Source organism: Hyperolius riggenbachi, chromosome 7, assembly GCF_040937935.1.
Source record: "Hyperolius riggenbachi isolate aHypRig1 chromosome 7, aHypRig1.pri, whole genome shotgun sequence".
NCBI lineage: Eukaryota > Metazoa > Chordata > Amphibia > Anura > Hyperoliidae > Hyperolius > Hyperolius riggenbachi.
In genome coordinates, this window is record NC_090652.1 from 93,431,723 (window position 1) to 93,446,507 (window position 14,785).

Sequence of the window (14,785 nt, forward strand, 5' to 3'; positions counted from 1 at the left end):
CTTACATGGGGGACTGAGAGGGAGAGTAGTAATTAGTGCCGCCAGGACTTTTGCAGGAGCAGCTAAAAAATAATAGGGAAATCGAGAGCCCACTATAGTGTAGTATTTCTGTCCAATATGGTAAAAAGAAAAATAATATAGACTAGAGCCTGAGTACACACCATGCAATTTCCCAACAGATAGATGGCCAATAGATAATTTCTGACAGATCCAATCGTTTTTTCTAATCGATTTTTCTGATCACTTTCGAATGCAAATCGATCAGAAAAACGATTGGAAATCACATCGGACTTGTTGGAGATTATCTATTCGACCCATCTATCTGATGGGGGAAATTGCATGGTGTGTGTACCAGGCTTAAGATATACTCACAAAGGTGGGTTGCTGACAAGCAACCTCTTTCAAGGCGTTTGGAGAACTTGACCAATCCCCTCAGGGTAGATTAAGATGTTGCTTCTTCTGTAGGCAGGAAGAACGGGGGTAGACCCTCTCCCACCAAAGGGTGGACTAGTGATACTTATAATCAGAAATACAGTGGCGGCAAAAGGATAAAACAATGTTTGAATTAAAATAGGGAAGAAGGTACTCACCTCCCCATAGAAAATTCAACAAGATAAACATTTTAAAAGTATTCTTTAATAATGAACTCCAATAATTGTGACCACATTTTTGCCGGACATCCGCTCACTTCCTCAGGCAGTGGAACAGGAGCAGCTGACCTGTTATCAATGTGAGCATGGCGCCTCCTCTCTAGTTTTTTTTTGCTTCACCCTGCGCCCACATTTCTCTGGCACCATTTTTTTGCATGTATGTCACTTCAGCTACTGTGTCACCGGGGATTGCACTAATAATTGTGCCACAGGTCCGGGTTCATGCCTTTTTCCTCCTTTTTTCTTAACTTGTATCCATATTAATTTCTGTTAATACAAGTTACCTTCTGTTTTGCACTAATAAACCAATCCTATCTTGCAGGGCTTTTTGTTTCCAAATCTGCCACTACAACCACCATAGACTCCACTAAAAAAAAAACAATTCAACCACAACCAGCACTACTACAAACTAGTCCCCACAACAACACCTAAGACTACAAGCACTACCACAAGAAGTACCACCAAATCAACCACCCACCCCAACAACTACAAGGACCTCCTCACAACAACCACCCACTCCAACAACTACAAGGACCTCTCCACAACAACCACCACCCCAACAACTACAAGGACCTCTCACAACAATCACCCACTCCCAACAACTACAAGGACCTCCACAACAACCACTTGCCCCAGGTGAGGCAAAAACTAGAAGCATTGCTTTTATACAGTAGAAAAAGGGGGTTAATCATGTAGTTTATTGGGTCATGTCAAAATACAGCAACAAGACAACCAGCTGACATGTCATGGATCCACACTGGTCCTTAATTAAAACTAGAGATGGTCAAGGAGATGCAATTAATTCTGAGTTGATGCAGGAATATACAAATTTTATATGCAAATTTATGCAGCTCAAAAATGGATAAGTTGAATCTCACCAATAAATGTTGGTTGAGGCGAGGTATAGAAGGTATAATTTTGATTAAATAAAAAAAAATCCACTTTCCAAACCCACTACAACCCCCTCCCGTTTCTTCCTGGTTGTTAAAATACTGTCCCCCCTTCAAACCTAAAGTAACCCCTTCCCTCGCCCGCCTAACACTAAAGTAACCCCTCTGCCTGACACTACTTGCCAGTTGCCACCCTAGAAATCTAATGGTGTGGCCAAAGAGAAGAATGCCAAACTGAAACGTTTCTGTGCCAAGCTGAGGTTGCATAGCTAATTATGTAATTCTCGGTGCCAGGCTACATTTAGTCCTGGTTTGATCTTCTTAGCACTGGTGCAGCATGGTGTTGGGGAGCTCCACTCATTTGAATGAGGCAGTCTCTGTGCTGAAAAGACCAGGAGCTGGAAAGATCAAAGCAAAGCCAGCGGCTTCAACTATGACACATTCATTGAAGTATGCCAGAGCTAAAAATCTATGAACTATTGACCCTGTTTATCTCTTTCCAGCTAGCAGAAGCCATTTTCTGCTAGGAAAGTATTGTATAGTTGGAATTTCTTATCAGTGAGGGTCACACTGTAGTCACTTCCTGTCTGAGTCAGGACTGAGTCAGACACTTACATGCCTGTTGTTTTAACTCTTTCAGACAGAGAAAGAAAAAAAAGGAACACAGCATAGTTATTAGTGTGCTAGGCGCTGTACATACACATGTCTATCTTGTCTATCTTATCATGTCACATGTCACCTTCGGGTATCCTTTAATAAAGATTTCTGTTTTTTTCCAGCTTGTGGTGGATTGCTGACAACTCTAACAGGAGAAATAAAATCTCCTAACTTTCCTAATAATTACCCAAATAATGCATTCTGTCAATGGAACATCACCACCACAACAGCACCCAGGTAATAAACGCACATTCCCTCTCTCTCTCTCTCTCTCTCCTCTCTCTCTCTCTCTCTCTCTCTCACTCGTCTCTTCTCTCTCTCTCTCTCTCTCTCTCTCTCTCTCTCTCTCTGCTCTCTCTCTCTCTCTCTCTCTCTCTCTCTCTCTCTCTCTCTCTCTCTCTCTCTCTCTCTCTCTTTCTCTCGTGTGTGTGTCTCTTTCTTACTAAGGATCATTTTTCAAGATAAGTAAAAAAAAAAATAATGCACATGCCCATACCAACTTGTCATAATTCTGATTGGTTGCTCTGGACAAATGTGCCATCGAGCATTGGGAAACACAGGAAGCTGCACAGTTGAAAACAGGAAAGAGGGGAGTCACCTGACTATGCAGTATGGCAGGGGTGGTGTGTACCACAAGGGTGGCTGAACAGAATGACAAATCTCTATCAAATAAAACAATTAATGATTGTAAATTTTTAACTGCAGTATTACATATTATTAAGTATTTATTTAGCACTTACATTTTCTGCAGTGCTTTACAGACTAGTCATGTTGCTATCTGTCCTTGGAGGAGCTTATAGCCTAATCCTAATGAAAGTCATAGTCTAATGTCTCTACCACAGTCTAAATCTATACTTTCAATAAATGTTGCCGGTAAGGATCGAGAACTTATACATTAGAGTGATAGTCCCATGTATAAACCCATGCAAATGTGTTCTGTTGCTATGGGGAAGGGGAAGAGGGAAGAGGGGCTGCAACATGACAGAGCAGCCTCTGGCAAGTGGGGTGTGGAGAGGAACAATGCATGCACTCGGGCCATTGTATTAAAGGGAACCTAAACTGACTTTTCACTTACCTGGGGCTTCTGCCAGCCCCCCTGCAGCCGCCCTGTGCTTAAGCAGGTACGCAACAATCCTCCAGTCCCCCCCGCCGTAGCTAAGTTTCGTTTTAGCTGACTAGCAAGTGCATCTATGCGGTCCATGGCGGTGCGCGTCCTTGTTCATGCTCCCATCGCCGGGAGAGACCTGCACAATACAAGAAAACCTGCAGCAGCCACAAGGACGCACGCCGCCAGGGCCACTTAGACGCAGTGGCAATCGACTTGCAAGTCGATTGAGTACCGGCGTGGGCACAGGTAAGTGAAACGCTTTTTTTTTAAAGTCAGTTTAGGTTCCCTTTAAAGGTCTGGTGTGCCAGATCTTAAAGCAACCTGGGGACATCTGTACACATGGTAGGTTATCAGCCAAGATGGCCCCAAACAATTAAATTGACCTAATTCCATCTAGTGTATGTATCTGAAGCTTCAGGCCAATGTTGGGGGAAATCAGAAATCAGTTAACCCATCTGTATGTTTTTGGATGGGGCAGTGCAGAGAGCCAGCTACTGCAAAGGTGCGTACACACGCACTACTAAAGAGAACGACGGGTCCGTCAGACCCTCCCGCTGGGTGGTCGTTCTCCCGACAGTAGTGCGTGTGTACAGTCTGTCTGCAGACTGATAAGGCTGTTTCTGAACGATCCGCTTATAAGTCTGCAGATAGACTGTACACACGCACTACTGTCGGGAGAACGACCGTCCAGCGAGAGGGTCTAACTGATCCGTCGTTCTCTTTAGTAGTGCGTGTGTACGCTAAGACAGCATTCACAGGCAGGAAAGGAGAATATCTGGTTAATGGGATTACTAAGGGACAAAGCCAATTGTATGTGGTCCAGTGTCAGTAATAGAGCTAATCCGAAAACATGGCAACAAAAGTTTCTTAGGGAAGGCCATTTTAAGCAAAGGCATTCCAGGGCATTTCCTGGAGTGCCATTGGACCTGTGAGGTGCCTTGCCCCCATCAAGCCTTGCCCCTGAACTAAGTCCCACCTCCAGGATATAGCCACACCCCACATGTGTTTGTGCCTCCTTCTGCCCCCCTTTGTGCCTCTTTCAGTCCCCTGTGCCACCTCTGCTCCCCTTGTGTGTCCCTCTGTCCCTACTTCTGTCCCCCGTGCCTCCTTCTGTCCCCCTTTGTGCCTCCTTCTGTTTTTCCTTGTGCCACTTTCAGTCCCCCTGTGCTACCTCTGCCCCCCTGTGCATCCCTTTGTGATTCCCTCTGTTCCTCTGTTCCCCCTTCTGCCCCCCTTTGTGACTCCTTCTATTTATCCTTGTGCCACTTGAAGTCCCCCTGTGCTACCTCTGCCCCCCTGTGCATCCCTTTGTGATTCCCTCTGTTCCTCTGTCCCCCTTCTGCCCCCCTTTGTGACTCCTTTTGTCCCCTGTGCCTCCTTCTGTCCCTCTGTTCTGTCTCCTTGAGCTACTTCTGCCCTCATGTGCATCTATCTGTCTCAGTCACTGTGCCTTCTTCTGTCCCCCTTTGTGCCTCCTTCTGTCAGCCTTTGTGCCATCCTCTGTCTCCAAGCGCCACTACCTGTTCCCGCCCCCTCCCCCAGCGGTGAGTAGACAGGTGGAAGCACAATACTGGACTCCAGCAGAGAGGTGAGAGCAAAGCTTCTGCTGCGCTATACTCTACATTTATACACTCGGCTGGGGGAGTGCAGGAAGGGGGTGTACAATGAAAAGCAACAGGAGGTTGTTTGTATCTCAGGGGCTGTATTATGCATCCACCCTATACGGCACATTATTTATATTCTCTAGTGTGTGGGTGTGTTGGGGGTGTTAAACAGGATTTCTTGCCTGGGGAGACAAAATGGCTAGAAACGGTCCTGTGTTTAGGTAATACCTTTAACGACTTTAACTGTACAATACAGAACTAGATGCAATTCTGTATCATGCCTGAAGAAGTAACTTAAAGCTTTGAAAGCTTGAAAGATTGCAAATAAATCTTGTACAGTTAGTCTGTAAAGGTATTACCTAAACAACTTTTGTTGTCAAGGGACAAACTAATAGTATGCATATAATTTTGCTTCAGAGGGGACCAAATATTTTTTTTCTAATTAAAAAAGGCATATAACGTAGAATTCAGGTATACTTTATGTAACTTTAACACTAAATTAACATAGTAAGTCAGTCAGCAAGAACGGCAATACCAAGAGAGCTGAGCTGATTTAAGGAGAAGGTTCTCAAGGTGGGGAGAAGCATGTGAGAAATTCTGGATGTGGGAGGTGGTGATTAGGGTTGATAAGAGGAAAAGATAATTGGCAGAACCTTGATCACATAATCTGGGTACTGGTTTGGAGGAACTACCCTTTACAATATTCTGCATTAAATCTATAAAATTGCTTCTATGAATCCTTACCGTGTTATTCTACAAGACCTCTAACATGATATTTTTCCTGTTTGTTTGCAGATTAAAATTTCATTCCTTAATTTCGAGATTGATGGCGCCAAGGTCCTCTGTACAAGCGATAAGCTGATAATCTATGATGGACCAAAGCTAGACGTCAGATACAAGTTTAGTGATATGTGTGGGGAGAAGGTGCCAGGAGACATCATTACCAGCGGCAACAGCGTACAGATTGTCTTCATCAGCAATGCCAAAATCACAATGAAAGGATTCTGGATTTCGTACCAACCATACAAACAAGGTGAGCTTGTATTTTCTCTCCTTATGGGAGCAGCTCTTCAATCAGAATAACAGGTGTTGGGGTCCTTATACTTATAGGACCACTATCACAAAAATCGTAAAAATTAAAAAAACATGTAAATGTAATGATCGCTGCTGCAGCAGGCATTGCTGGAAGTAGTAGTGCTGCAGCTCAGGTAGTTCTGATCTCTTTTCATGCAAGCTGCATAGCTTTGTCTGCCTTTCCCTGCTGTCAGCTTGTGACTGATTATCATTCACCTGTGTGGGAATCTGCATGTCTGCTCCCATTGGATGACCTCAGTATAAAGATCTGCTTCCTGCAGGACTCCTCGGGTTTTCATAGCTTCAGTTTAAGCCTGTCTTGCTGTCGCTTCAGCCCCCGATCGTGTTTCTTGTTCTAAAAGATACTTTGCTGGTTTTGCATCATATATTGGTTCATTGCCCATATATATGCATACCAGCACGTTTATTATTTTCCTTGTATTCGTGTTACGTTGATACATCAGTGTCGCTGATGTATACGTACACGAACTGTTTATATCCTGTGTGCAGTTAGTCAGCTTTCCAGCACGTTTTGGTAGTTTGCGCGTATCGTGAGCACCCGTGCTGAGCTAGTATCCTGCTCCTGGTCCTGTTCGTGGATTGCGTTCATCTCTGCGAGGAGATAACGAATCCTTCTGAATCCTGTCCTGTTACCGTTTGTGGATTGCGTTCATCTCTGCGAAGAGATAACGAATCCTTCTGAATCCTGTTCTGTTACTGTTTGTGGATTGCGTTCATCTCTGCGAAGAGATAACGAATCCTTCTGAATCCTGTTCTGTTACCGTTTGTGGATTGCGTTCATCTCTGCGAAGAGATAGCGAATCCTTCTGAGTCCTGTTCCCTGTATTACTCCAGTCCTAGTCAGCGTTCCTGCTTATGTCATATATCGGTTCATTGCCGATATATACATATGTTAGTCAGACGTTACAAATAGTTTCATTGATAGCTGTAATTGTAATACGCTAGGAAAACATACTTATTGTATATTTGTCTGTGTTACGTTCATCTATCTTGATCCTGCTATTTCCTGACTATCCTGTCCTGTCTTTGTGAGGCACGCCATCGCTGCAATCGCATTGGCTGCCTCATTCCAGTCTGTCTTGTTTTGGACGCTTGCTGTCGCTAAGTAGCCGCTAGCTAGCAAGCGTTCATTCTGTCTACCTGTCCTGATCTCCTCAGTTCTGGTTTATGTGCTCAGCGCTACTTTGCGCTGAGACGTTATAACGAAAGCATTGATTGTGGCTGTCAGATCTGCACCGGCTCTGTGCGCCACAATCTCCTATTGGAGTCAGTCCTCCCCTCCACTATACTAGGGATAGCCTGTTTCCTTGTGCTAGTGTGTGTACCTCCTCCACGCCAGCTCATGCGTTGCATGCTGACTGTGGAGAATACACCACCAAGCCTTACAGTAAACACATATAAAAGAAGAAGTATGTTTCTTCCAGAGCAAAATGAGCCACAAATTAGTTTTCTCCTATGTTGCTGTCACTTACAGTAGGTAGCAGACAGAACCAACAGGTTTTGGACTAGCCCATCTCCTCGTGGGGGATTCTTAGGGTTTTGTTTAGTTTCAAAAGCATGTAGTGAATGGCAGTTGCTCTGTCCAACTGCCACAAAAGTGTATGGTGAGCAAGGGGGCTGGCCAGCATCGTTGTATAAATCAATTTCAGGGAATTTCTGTATAAAAAAAGAAAAACCTTGCTGAAAATGCCCCATGAAGAGATGGACTAGTCCAAATCCTGTCTGTCAGATTTCTACTATCCACTGCAAGTGACAGCAACATGGGAGAAAAGTAATTTATGGCTCATTATACTCTGAAAGAAACATACTTCCTATTTCTATATTTTTACATGTCCTTTAAATTTTAAAATTTTTCGCAATAGTGGTCCTTTAAGGCTGGTATCACAGTGGGACGTTAAAGTCCCACGTTACAGCAGCCTAACTCACAGCACTGTAAAATCAATGTTGCTGATCACAGTGCACACGTTGCGTTACATAGTAATGCAGCATGTTTAAACAAAGTGCTGCATGCTGTACGTTATACTGGGCTAAGCCACGTTAGACTGTTTGCACATGCTCAGTAATGTTGGCGGAGGAGGTCTCCCCCCCTCCTCCTCCGCAGCCAGCCACATGGCTAATTAATATTCACTGCACTGCAGAGGCTCCTGGTGGGACTGTAATGTTGTCCGGATCATGAACGAATTGTTCATTTGATCCGGATCTTTTTTGTGAGTCGAATCATCTGGATCATCACAATGAAAGATTCGGTTCACAGTGGAGGTCTGTCTGGGAGAAACAGGAACATACAGAATGTACAGTGCAGGGAAAGTCCTGTCCTGCTAGTCATTTCACCCAGTCTGCTTCCATAGTAAAATGATTCAAATGATTCGGTTCAAAGATCCGGATCTTTTCAATGATCCGATTCAAATGATCCGAATCCTTAAAAAGATCCGGACTTCCTATCACTAACCTGGAGCGGCTGCTTTGAGAGCCACATAACGCAGCTCAATCTGATGTCCAACTTCAACACCACCATGCGTTGCGTTAGGGGCACGTTATGTGACCATGACGTCCCCTAAAACGCAACGTCTTGGTGGGAAAGTAGCCTTAATGATACCTGGCCCAAACAAAGCTACCTAAAGTAAGTATAAAATATTTTCATGCTGGATCCACATCCCTTTGTGAGGTGTCGCCTTATTCTCTTCATCTGTCGTTATCTCTTTTTGAAAAGTTTGACTTTTGGCTAAAGTCAAATTTTCAGACAGGAAAGGGCAGACTTGCTGTGATGTTCCCTCCTATTATCCTCTTAGTCACTCCTCTTAAAGTAAACCCGAGATGAAAATAAACTGATGAGATAAACTATTGGATCTGTCCTCCTACTCCTAAAAATACTTTTTTTTTAAGATATCTCATAGTTCTATTTCACATATAAACAATGACATAGCAGACTGAATGTTTAATAGTCTCTGCTCAATTGCAGTGTCTCAAGAGTCCCAGAGTGGAAAATACATGAGCTACTGACTTTCTTATCCTTCCCTTTACAGTCAGAAGCCCAGTTATCTGCTTAGAAAAGTCTTTTATAGCTGTAATTTGTTATCAGTGAGCTGACTCAGTCCCGACAGGAGGAAAAACTGTCAGTTGCATAGCTGAATATTACTTTTTTCAGAAAGGGAAAAAAGAAAAGGGCACAGCATAGGTGTCTATATTCTTGCCACCGTATATATACATGTCTATCTCATCATGTCCCATGTCATCTCCGGTACACTTTAAGGGGAGTGAATGGGGAGGGAAAGAAGAGGGCAAGGGAGGGCTATAGGAGGGAACATCACTGCAAGCCTGCCCCTTCCTGTTTGGAAATTTGACTACAGGCACCCATGCTCCATACAGACTACTGGTCAGGTTTAATCTGTGTTATTCACCTGAGGAAGTGTGCAACTGTGCAAGTACCTGCAAAACGCGTTGTCAACAGAATAACCATTATAAATAAAAAATCTTTTCCACTAATTTGGTGTGATTCATCAGAAGAGGTAAGATACCTCCAGCCAGGGCCGGAGGGCACCACAGGAGAAAGGGCACCAAAGCAGCAGGCTGAACTAATGCAGGGAGATCAGGCGAGTGCCTGACTGCGGTACTCTGTTGCTAGCCGGCTGTGCAGTGGCCACACTGCTCTCTGTGCACGTTTGCATTGTGGCCAGCGGCTATGGACTTGGGCAGCATTGGAGACGGAAAGGAAGAGGAAGCTTCTGCACTGGAGATGAGCAGAGAAATGAGTGACATTGATGGCTGCTGCGGTGTGAAGGCGAGCTGGCTACCTATACTGCAGGGTGGTGGGAAAAGGAGGGATGAAGGGAGTCATCTGGCTACCTATGCTGGAGGGAAGGAGGGAGGGGTCATCTCGCTACATATACCGAAGGGGGGGGGGGGTGACTGGTGACAGTGGCCTTGTGCGGTAAAGAGTACAAATCCGGCCCTGCCTCCAGCTCTTTCTATTTTAGCAACCAAGAGCACGATATATAGTACAATGCATATTGGGCATCTCCCCTAAAACCCCCTTGTTTGGTTTTCAAAGAGTGATTATTATCTTATTATTATTATAGGAATCAGGAAGGAAAGGGGGACACAATGAGAGGATCAGATCCAGCATGTGGATCCAACATGTTTGTGCTTAGCTTTGCCTCAGGTGTCCTTTAACCGCTTCACCACTGAGGGGTTTTACACCTTCAGCATCCGAGCAATTTTCACCTTTCAGCGCTCCTTCCATTCATTCGCCTATAACTTTATCATTACTTATCGCAATGAAATGAACTATATCTTGTTTTTTTTCGCCACCAATTAGTCTTTCTTTAGGTGGGACATTATGCCAATAATTATTTTATTCTAAATGTGTTTTAATGGGAAAATAGGAAAACATTTGGTAAAAAAAATCATTATTTTTCAGGTTTCGCCTATTATAGTTTTTAAATAATGCATGCTACTGTAATTAAAATCCATGTCACTTATTTGCCAATTTGTCCCGGTTATTACACCATTTAAATTATGTCCCTATCACAATGTTTGGCGCCAATATTTTATTTGCAAATAAAGGTGCATTTTTTTTCAGTTTTGCGTCCATCCCTAATTACAAGCCCATAATTTATAAAGTAACAGTGTTATACCCTCTTGATCTAAATATTTCAGTCCCTAAAGTAACTACTTATGTTTTTTTTTTTTTATTGTAATTTTTTTTATTTATTTTTTTTATTACAAAAAAAAAAAATTGGTAACAATTGGGGAGTGTGGGAGTTAATGAGCTAATTTTATATTGGAAAATAATGTATTTGTATGTTACATAGTTACATAGTTATTTTGGTTGAAAAAAGACATACGTCCATCGAGTTCAACCAGTACAAAGTACAACACCAGCCTGCTCTTTCACATATCCCTGTTGATCCAGAGGAAGGCGAAAAAACCCTTACAAGGCATGGTCCAATTAGTCCCAAAAGGGAAAAATTCCTTCCCAACTCCAGATGGCAATCAGATAAAATCCCTGGATCAACATCATTAGGCATTACCTAGTAATTGTAGCCATGGATGTCTTTCAACGCAAGGAAAGCATCTAAGCCCCCTTTAAATGCAGGTATAGAGTTTGCCATAACGACTTCCTGTGGCAATGCATTCCAGCGGCGGCAGGGTTGCCTATATCTACGCTCCGGGCGGGGAACTGAAGTCCAAAGGAGCGTAGATATACTGTACCCAGGTGGCGAAGTGATTAAGAATAGTAAAATAATTTCAAAAGAACCCCAGCTCAGCTCATATGAAGCCAAGGATACACATAGCACATAAGTAAGCAGAGATTTTGGGTTGCTACTGTTATTGTTATTATACTGTAGCTTTATGTAGTGCCAGCATGTTCCATGATGCTTTGCAACAGGAGGATACAGATGTACTAAACATACAATTTCATGATACAAAAGAGGAGTAATATAGACAATACACAGTCATACATCATACCGAGTTGGAGCAGCGTAGCAGATAATGTAAGAAGATGTGCAGCAATACCAAGTTAGATTTAGAGAATGGCCCTGCCTTTGTGAGCTTGCAGTCAGGGGCGCAACTGAAAATAATGGGTAACCAAGAAAAAACTTTGTTGGGGCCTCTCAATGTTTGCACCCCTTTCCTTGCCTTCCCTTGGTGACACAGCCTGAAAAGACATCTTGGAAGAAGTGAAATAAGATGAAAGAAAAACTGAAGTTTGCCCTCTTAAAACAGAAGGTGTTTGCAATTATTCAGGTTGGAGTGAGCATTTGATGTCTCCCACAATGCATCACTGCTGAAAATGCAAATCACCCTTTGTTGTCCCTGGTAGCTAAACACACCTCCACTGCAGGATTACAATAATGTGTCAGCTTGTTAATATTACAGAGCCATGGGCGTAACAATAGGCCCTGCAGCCCCTGCTCCCCCCCCCCCCCGGGCCCGCTCGGGGCCGTTTTGTGGAGGCTGGAGGTGTGGCAGCATGAGGGGAAAGCCTTGGCCACAGTCGGCGGGGAGAGGGGAAGTTCCCCCCCTCTCCCCTCTCCCTCACCTCGGGGCTCTCCCCTCTGCGCTTCCCTCCAGCTAGTTACAGTTTGGGCAGCGGGCAGCGGCGGCAAGATACATACCTTCTTCCTTGCGTTCCACCGCATACTCCTCGTACTAGCGGCTGATGTCACTTCCGAAAAAGATGTCCGGAAGTGACATCAGCCGCTAGAGTGAGGAGTATGCGGTGGAACGCAAGGAAGAAGGTATGTATCTTGCCGCCGCTGCCCGCTGCCCACTGCCCAAACTGTAACTAGCTGGAGGGGAGCGCAGAGGGGAGAGCCCCGAGGTGAGGGAGAGGGGGGGAACTTCCCCTCTCCCCGCCGACTGTGGCCAAGGCTTTCCCCTCATGCTGCCACCCCTCAAGCCCCCACAAAACGAACCGAACGGGCCCCAGGGAGAGGGGGGGGGGCGCAATGACATTCTGCAGGGGAGCCTGTGGGGCCTAGTTACGCCCCTGTAAAGAGCCAAACGAATCCAACATGCATACAACTGTTTCAGATTGTTTGATCTTCATCAGTGCATGGCATGGATTCATGTGGCTCCTAAGAGTTCTAGCTCACTATGAGAGTGCTGGGCAATGTAACTCAAAATGAAAGAAGTCAGAAAGCTGCGGTGCTCCTATCGAGAAACAGAGAATGAGATCAGACTGGATCTGTAGCTTGGTGGCATCTACTAGGCCCAATTAAATTCTTACCTACAGAGTTAACCTCACAAAAGACCACAAATAACTCCTAATTCTAGTCCTGATAGTAACAGCAGTCCAAAGGCAGGAATTCTCTAACTTTCCCCGTGGGGTTTGCCTGTCAATCCTAGGGTATTGCTGGTACTCATAAATATAGAAAATAAACTCTGAGCCAAATATATTAAAGCAGGAGGATTAGCCATACTATGCCAGGAAAAAAACACGTATATAGGTAGATAAATACTTGATCTACTAAAATAACACATGTATTGTGCTGTCCACATTTAGATTTCACTGAATTTTATATAGTAAATGAAGAGAATTCTGTTCCTGGTGGGGGCCATGTCTTTTGCCCACAATTTGAGGTTAAATCCTGATGTAATTCTTCCCTTAACTTTTGTTCTTTTTTCCTCCAATCACTGAGTCCCCTCTGCCTTACTTGTAAACACAAGTGAGCAAGGGATCAGGTTTCAGCTAGTCAGCTAGGCAGGGAATTAAGGGGAAGAGGCGGAATATATTATAGATAAAAAGAACCCCCAGCATGCAACTGTTTGGCAATGGCTATTAAAGGGCCAGTGCTCCTAAAATATGTGATAACTCCAAATCATAACTGCAGAAAAACTTTTGAAAGTTTTGAATGCAGGATTAGCTTCTTTATCACTTAATACACTCAGACCAGTTGCTGTTGAAATGTTTATGGTGACAATCCCGCATTAACATGTCTTATTGTTTGCAAAGGCAATGGCCTCAGGCACCTGCGCTGACGTACTCCCGCCCACGGCTATGGGAGAGTGATGAGAAATAAGATTCATGTTAGAGCCGACTGAGTGGATTTTAGTTAATAAACTAAATAATGTGCACAAAAGGTCCAAGTAATAAAAAAAAAATGGAAATGGCAGGTAAAAAGTAAAGTGGTGAGTCACAGTTCCTGTAGCTGCAGTTAGTTAGCCACAGTTAGTTAACTATATTATAAAAACACACCTATAGCATATTTCAGTCTAGGTGGCATTCCCCTTTAGGCACACATCAGCTACTGCATCACGAGATTGCACAAGTAATTGTGCCACAGGTCCAGGTTCATGCCTTTTCCCCTCTCAACTTGTAGAATTTCTGTAATACAATTTACCATCTGTTTTGCACTAATAAACCAACCTTATCTTGCAGAGATTTTTGTTCCAACCGCCAAAGCTGCCACTACAACCACCACAGCCTCCACTACAACTACAACTAAGAAAACCAATCCAACCACCACCAGCACTACTACAACTACAAGTACCACAACAACACCTAAGACTACCACGGGAACTACCACAAAAACCAATCCAACCACAACAACAACAAAGACTACAAGCACCACCACAGGAACTACCAAGAAAACCAATCCAACCACCACCAGCATTACTACAACTAGTACCACAACAACACCTAAGACTACAAGCACCACTACAGGAACTACCACGAAAACCAATCCAACCACCACCAGCACTACTACAACTAGTACCACAACAACACCTAAGACTTCAAGCACCACCACGGGAACTACCAAGAAAACTAGTCCAACCACCACCAGCACTACTACAACTAGTACCACAACAGCAACCACAACAACACCTAGGACTACAAGCACAACCACCAAATCCACAACCACATCAACAACTACAAGGACCACCACAACCACCACTGCCCCAGGTGAGGAAAAAAAAACTAGGACGATGCATTACTTTTATACAGAGGCAAAAAAGGGGGAAGGGGGGTAATCATGTATTTTATTGGGTCATGGAAAACAAGACAATCAGCTGTCATGTCATGGACCCACACTAGTCCTTAATTATAACTAGAGATGGTCAAGGAGATGCAAATAATTCTGAGTTGATGCAGGAATATACAAATATTGTATGCAAATGTATGCAGCTTAAAGAGACTCAGAGATGAATTAAACTAAAGCTCTGATACTTACCCAGGGCTTCTTCTCACACCTTCCTTCCGTGGTCTGCTGCTCAGCCACTGTGAGCCCCGGAAACAGGCTCAGCCAATGCCAGACTGGAGCTACTGTGCATGCG

General features: G+C 44.0%; 1 protein-coding gene across 1 annotated transcript in view; it reads left to right on the forward strand.

The window, feature by feature from the left end:
- The window catches only part of LOC137526082 (embryonic protein UVS.2-like), a 53,777-nt gene that overhangs the window by 30,737 nt on the left and 8,255 nt on the right, over positions 1-14,785 (forward strand). Inside the window, exons 8-10 of the mRNA XM_068247298.1 lie at positions 4,747-4,849; positions 5,705-5,942; positions 13,890-14,414. Of these exons, the coding sequence (XP_068103399.1) occupies positions 4,747-4,849; positions 5,705-5,942; positions 13,890-14,414 (866 nt within the window). The remainder of the gene's footprint in view (positions 1-4,746; positions 4,850-5,704; positions 5,943-13,889; positions 14,415-14,785) is intronic.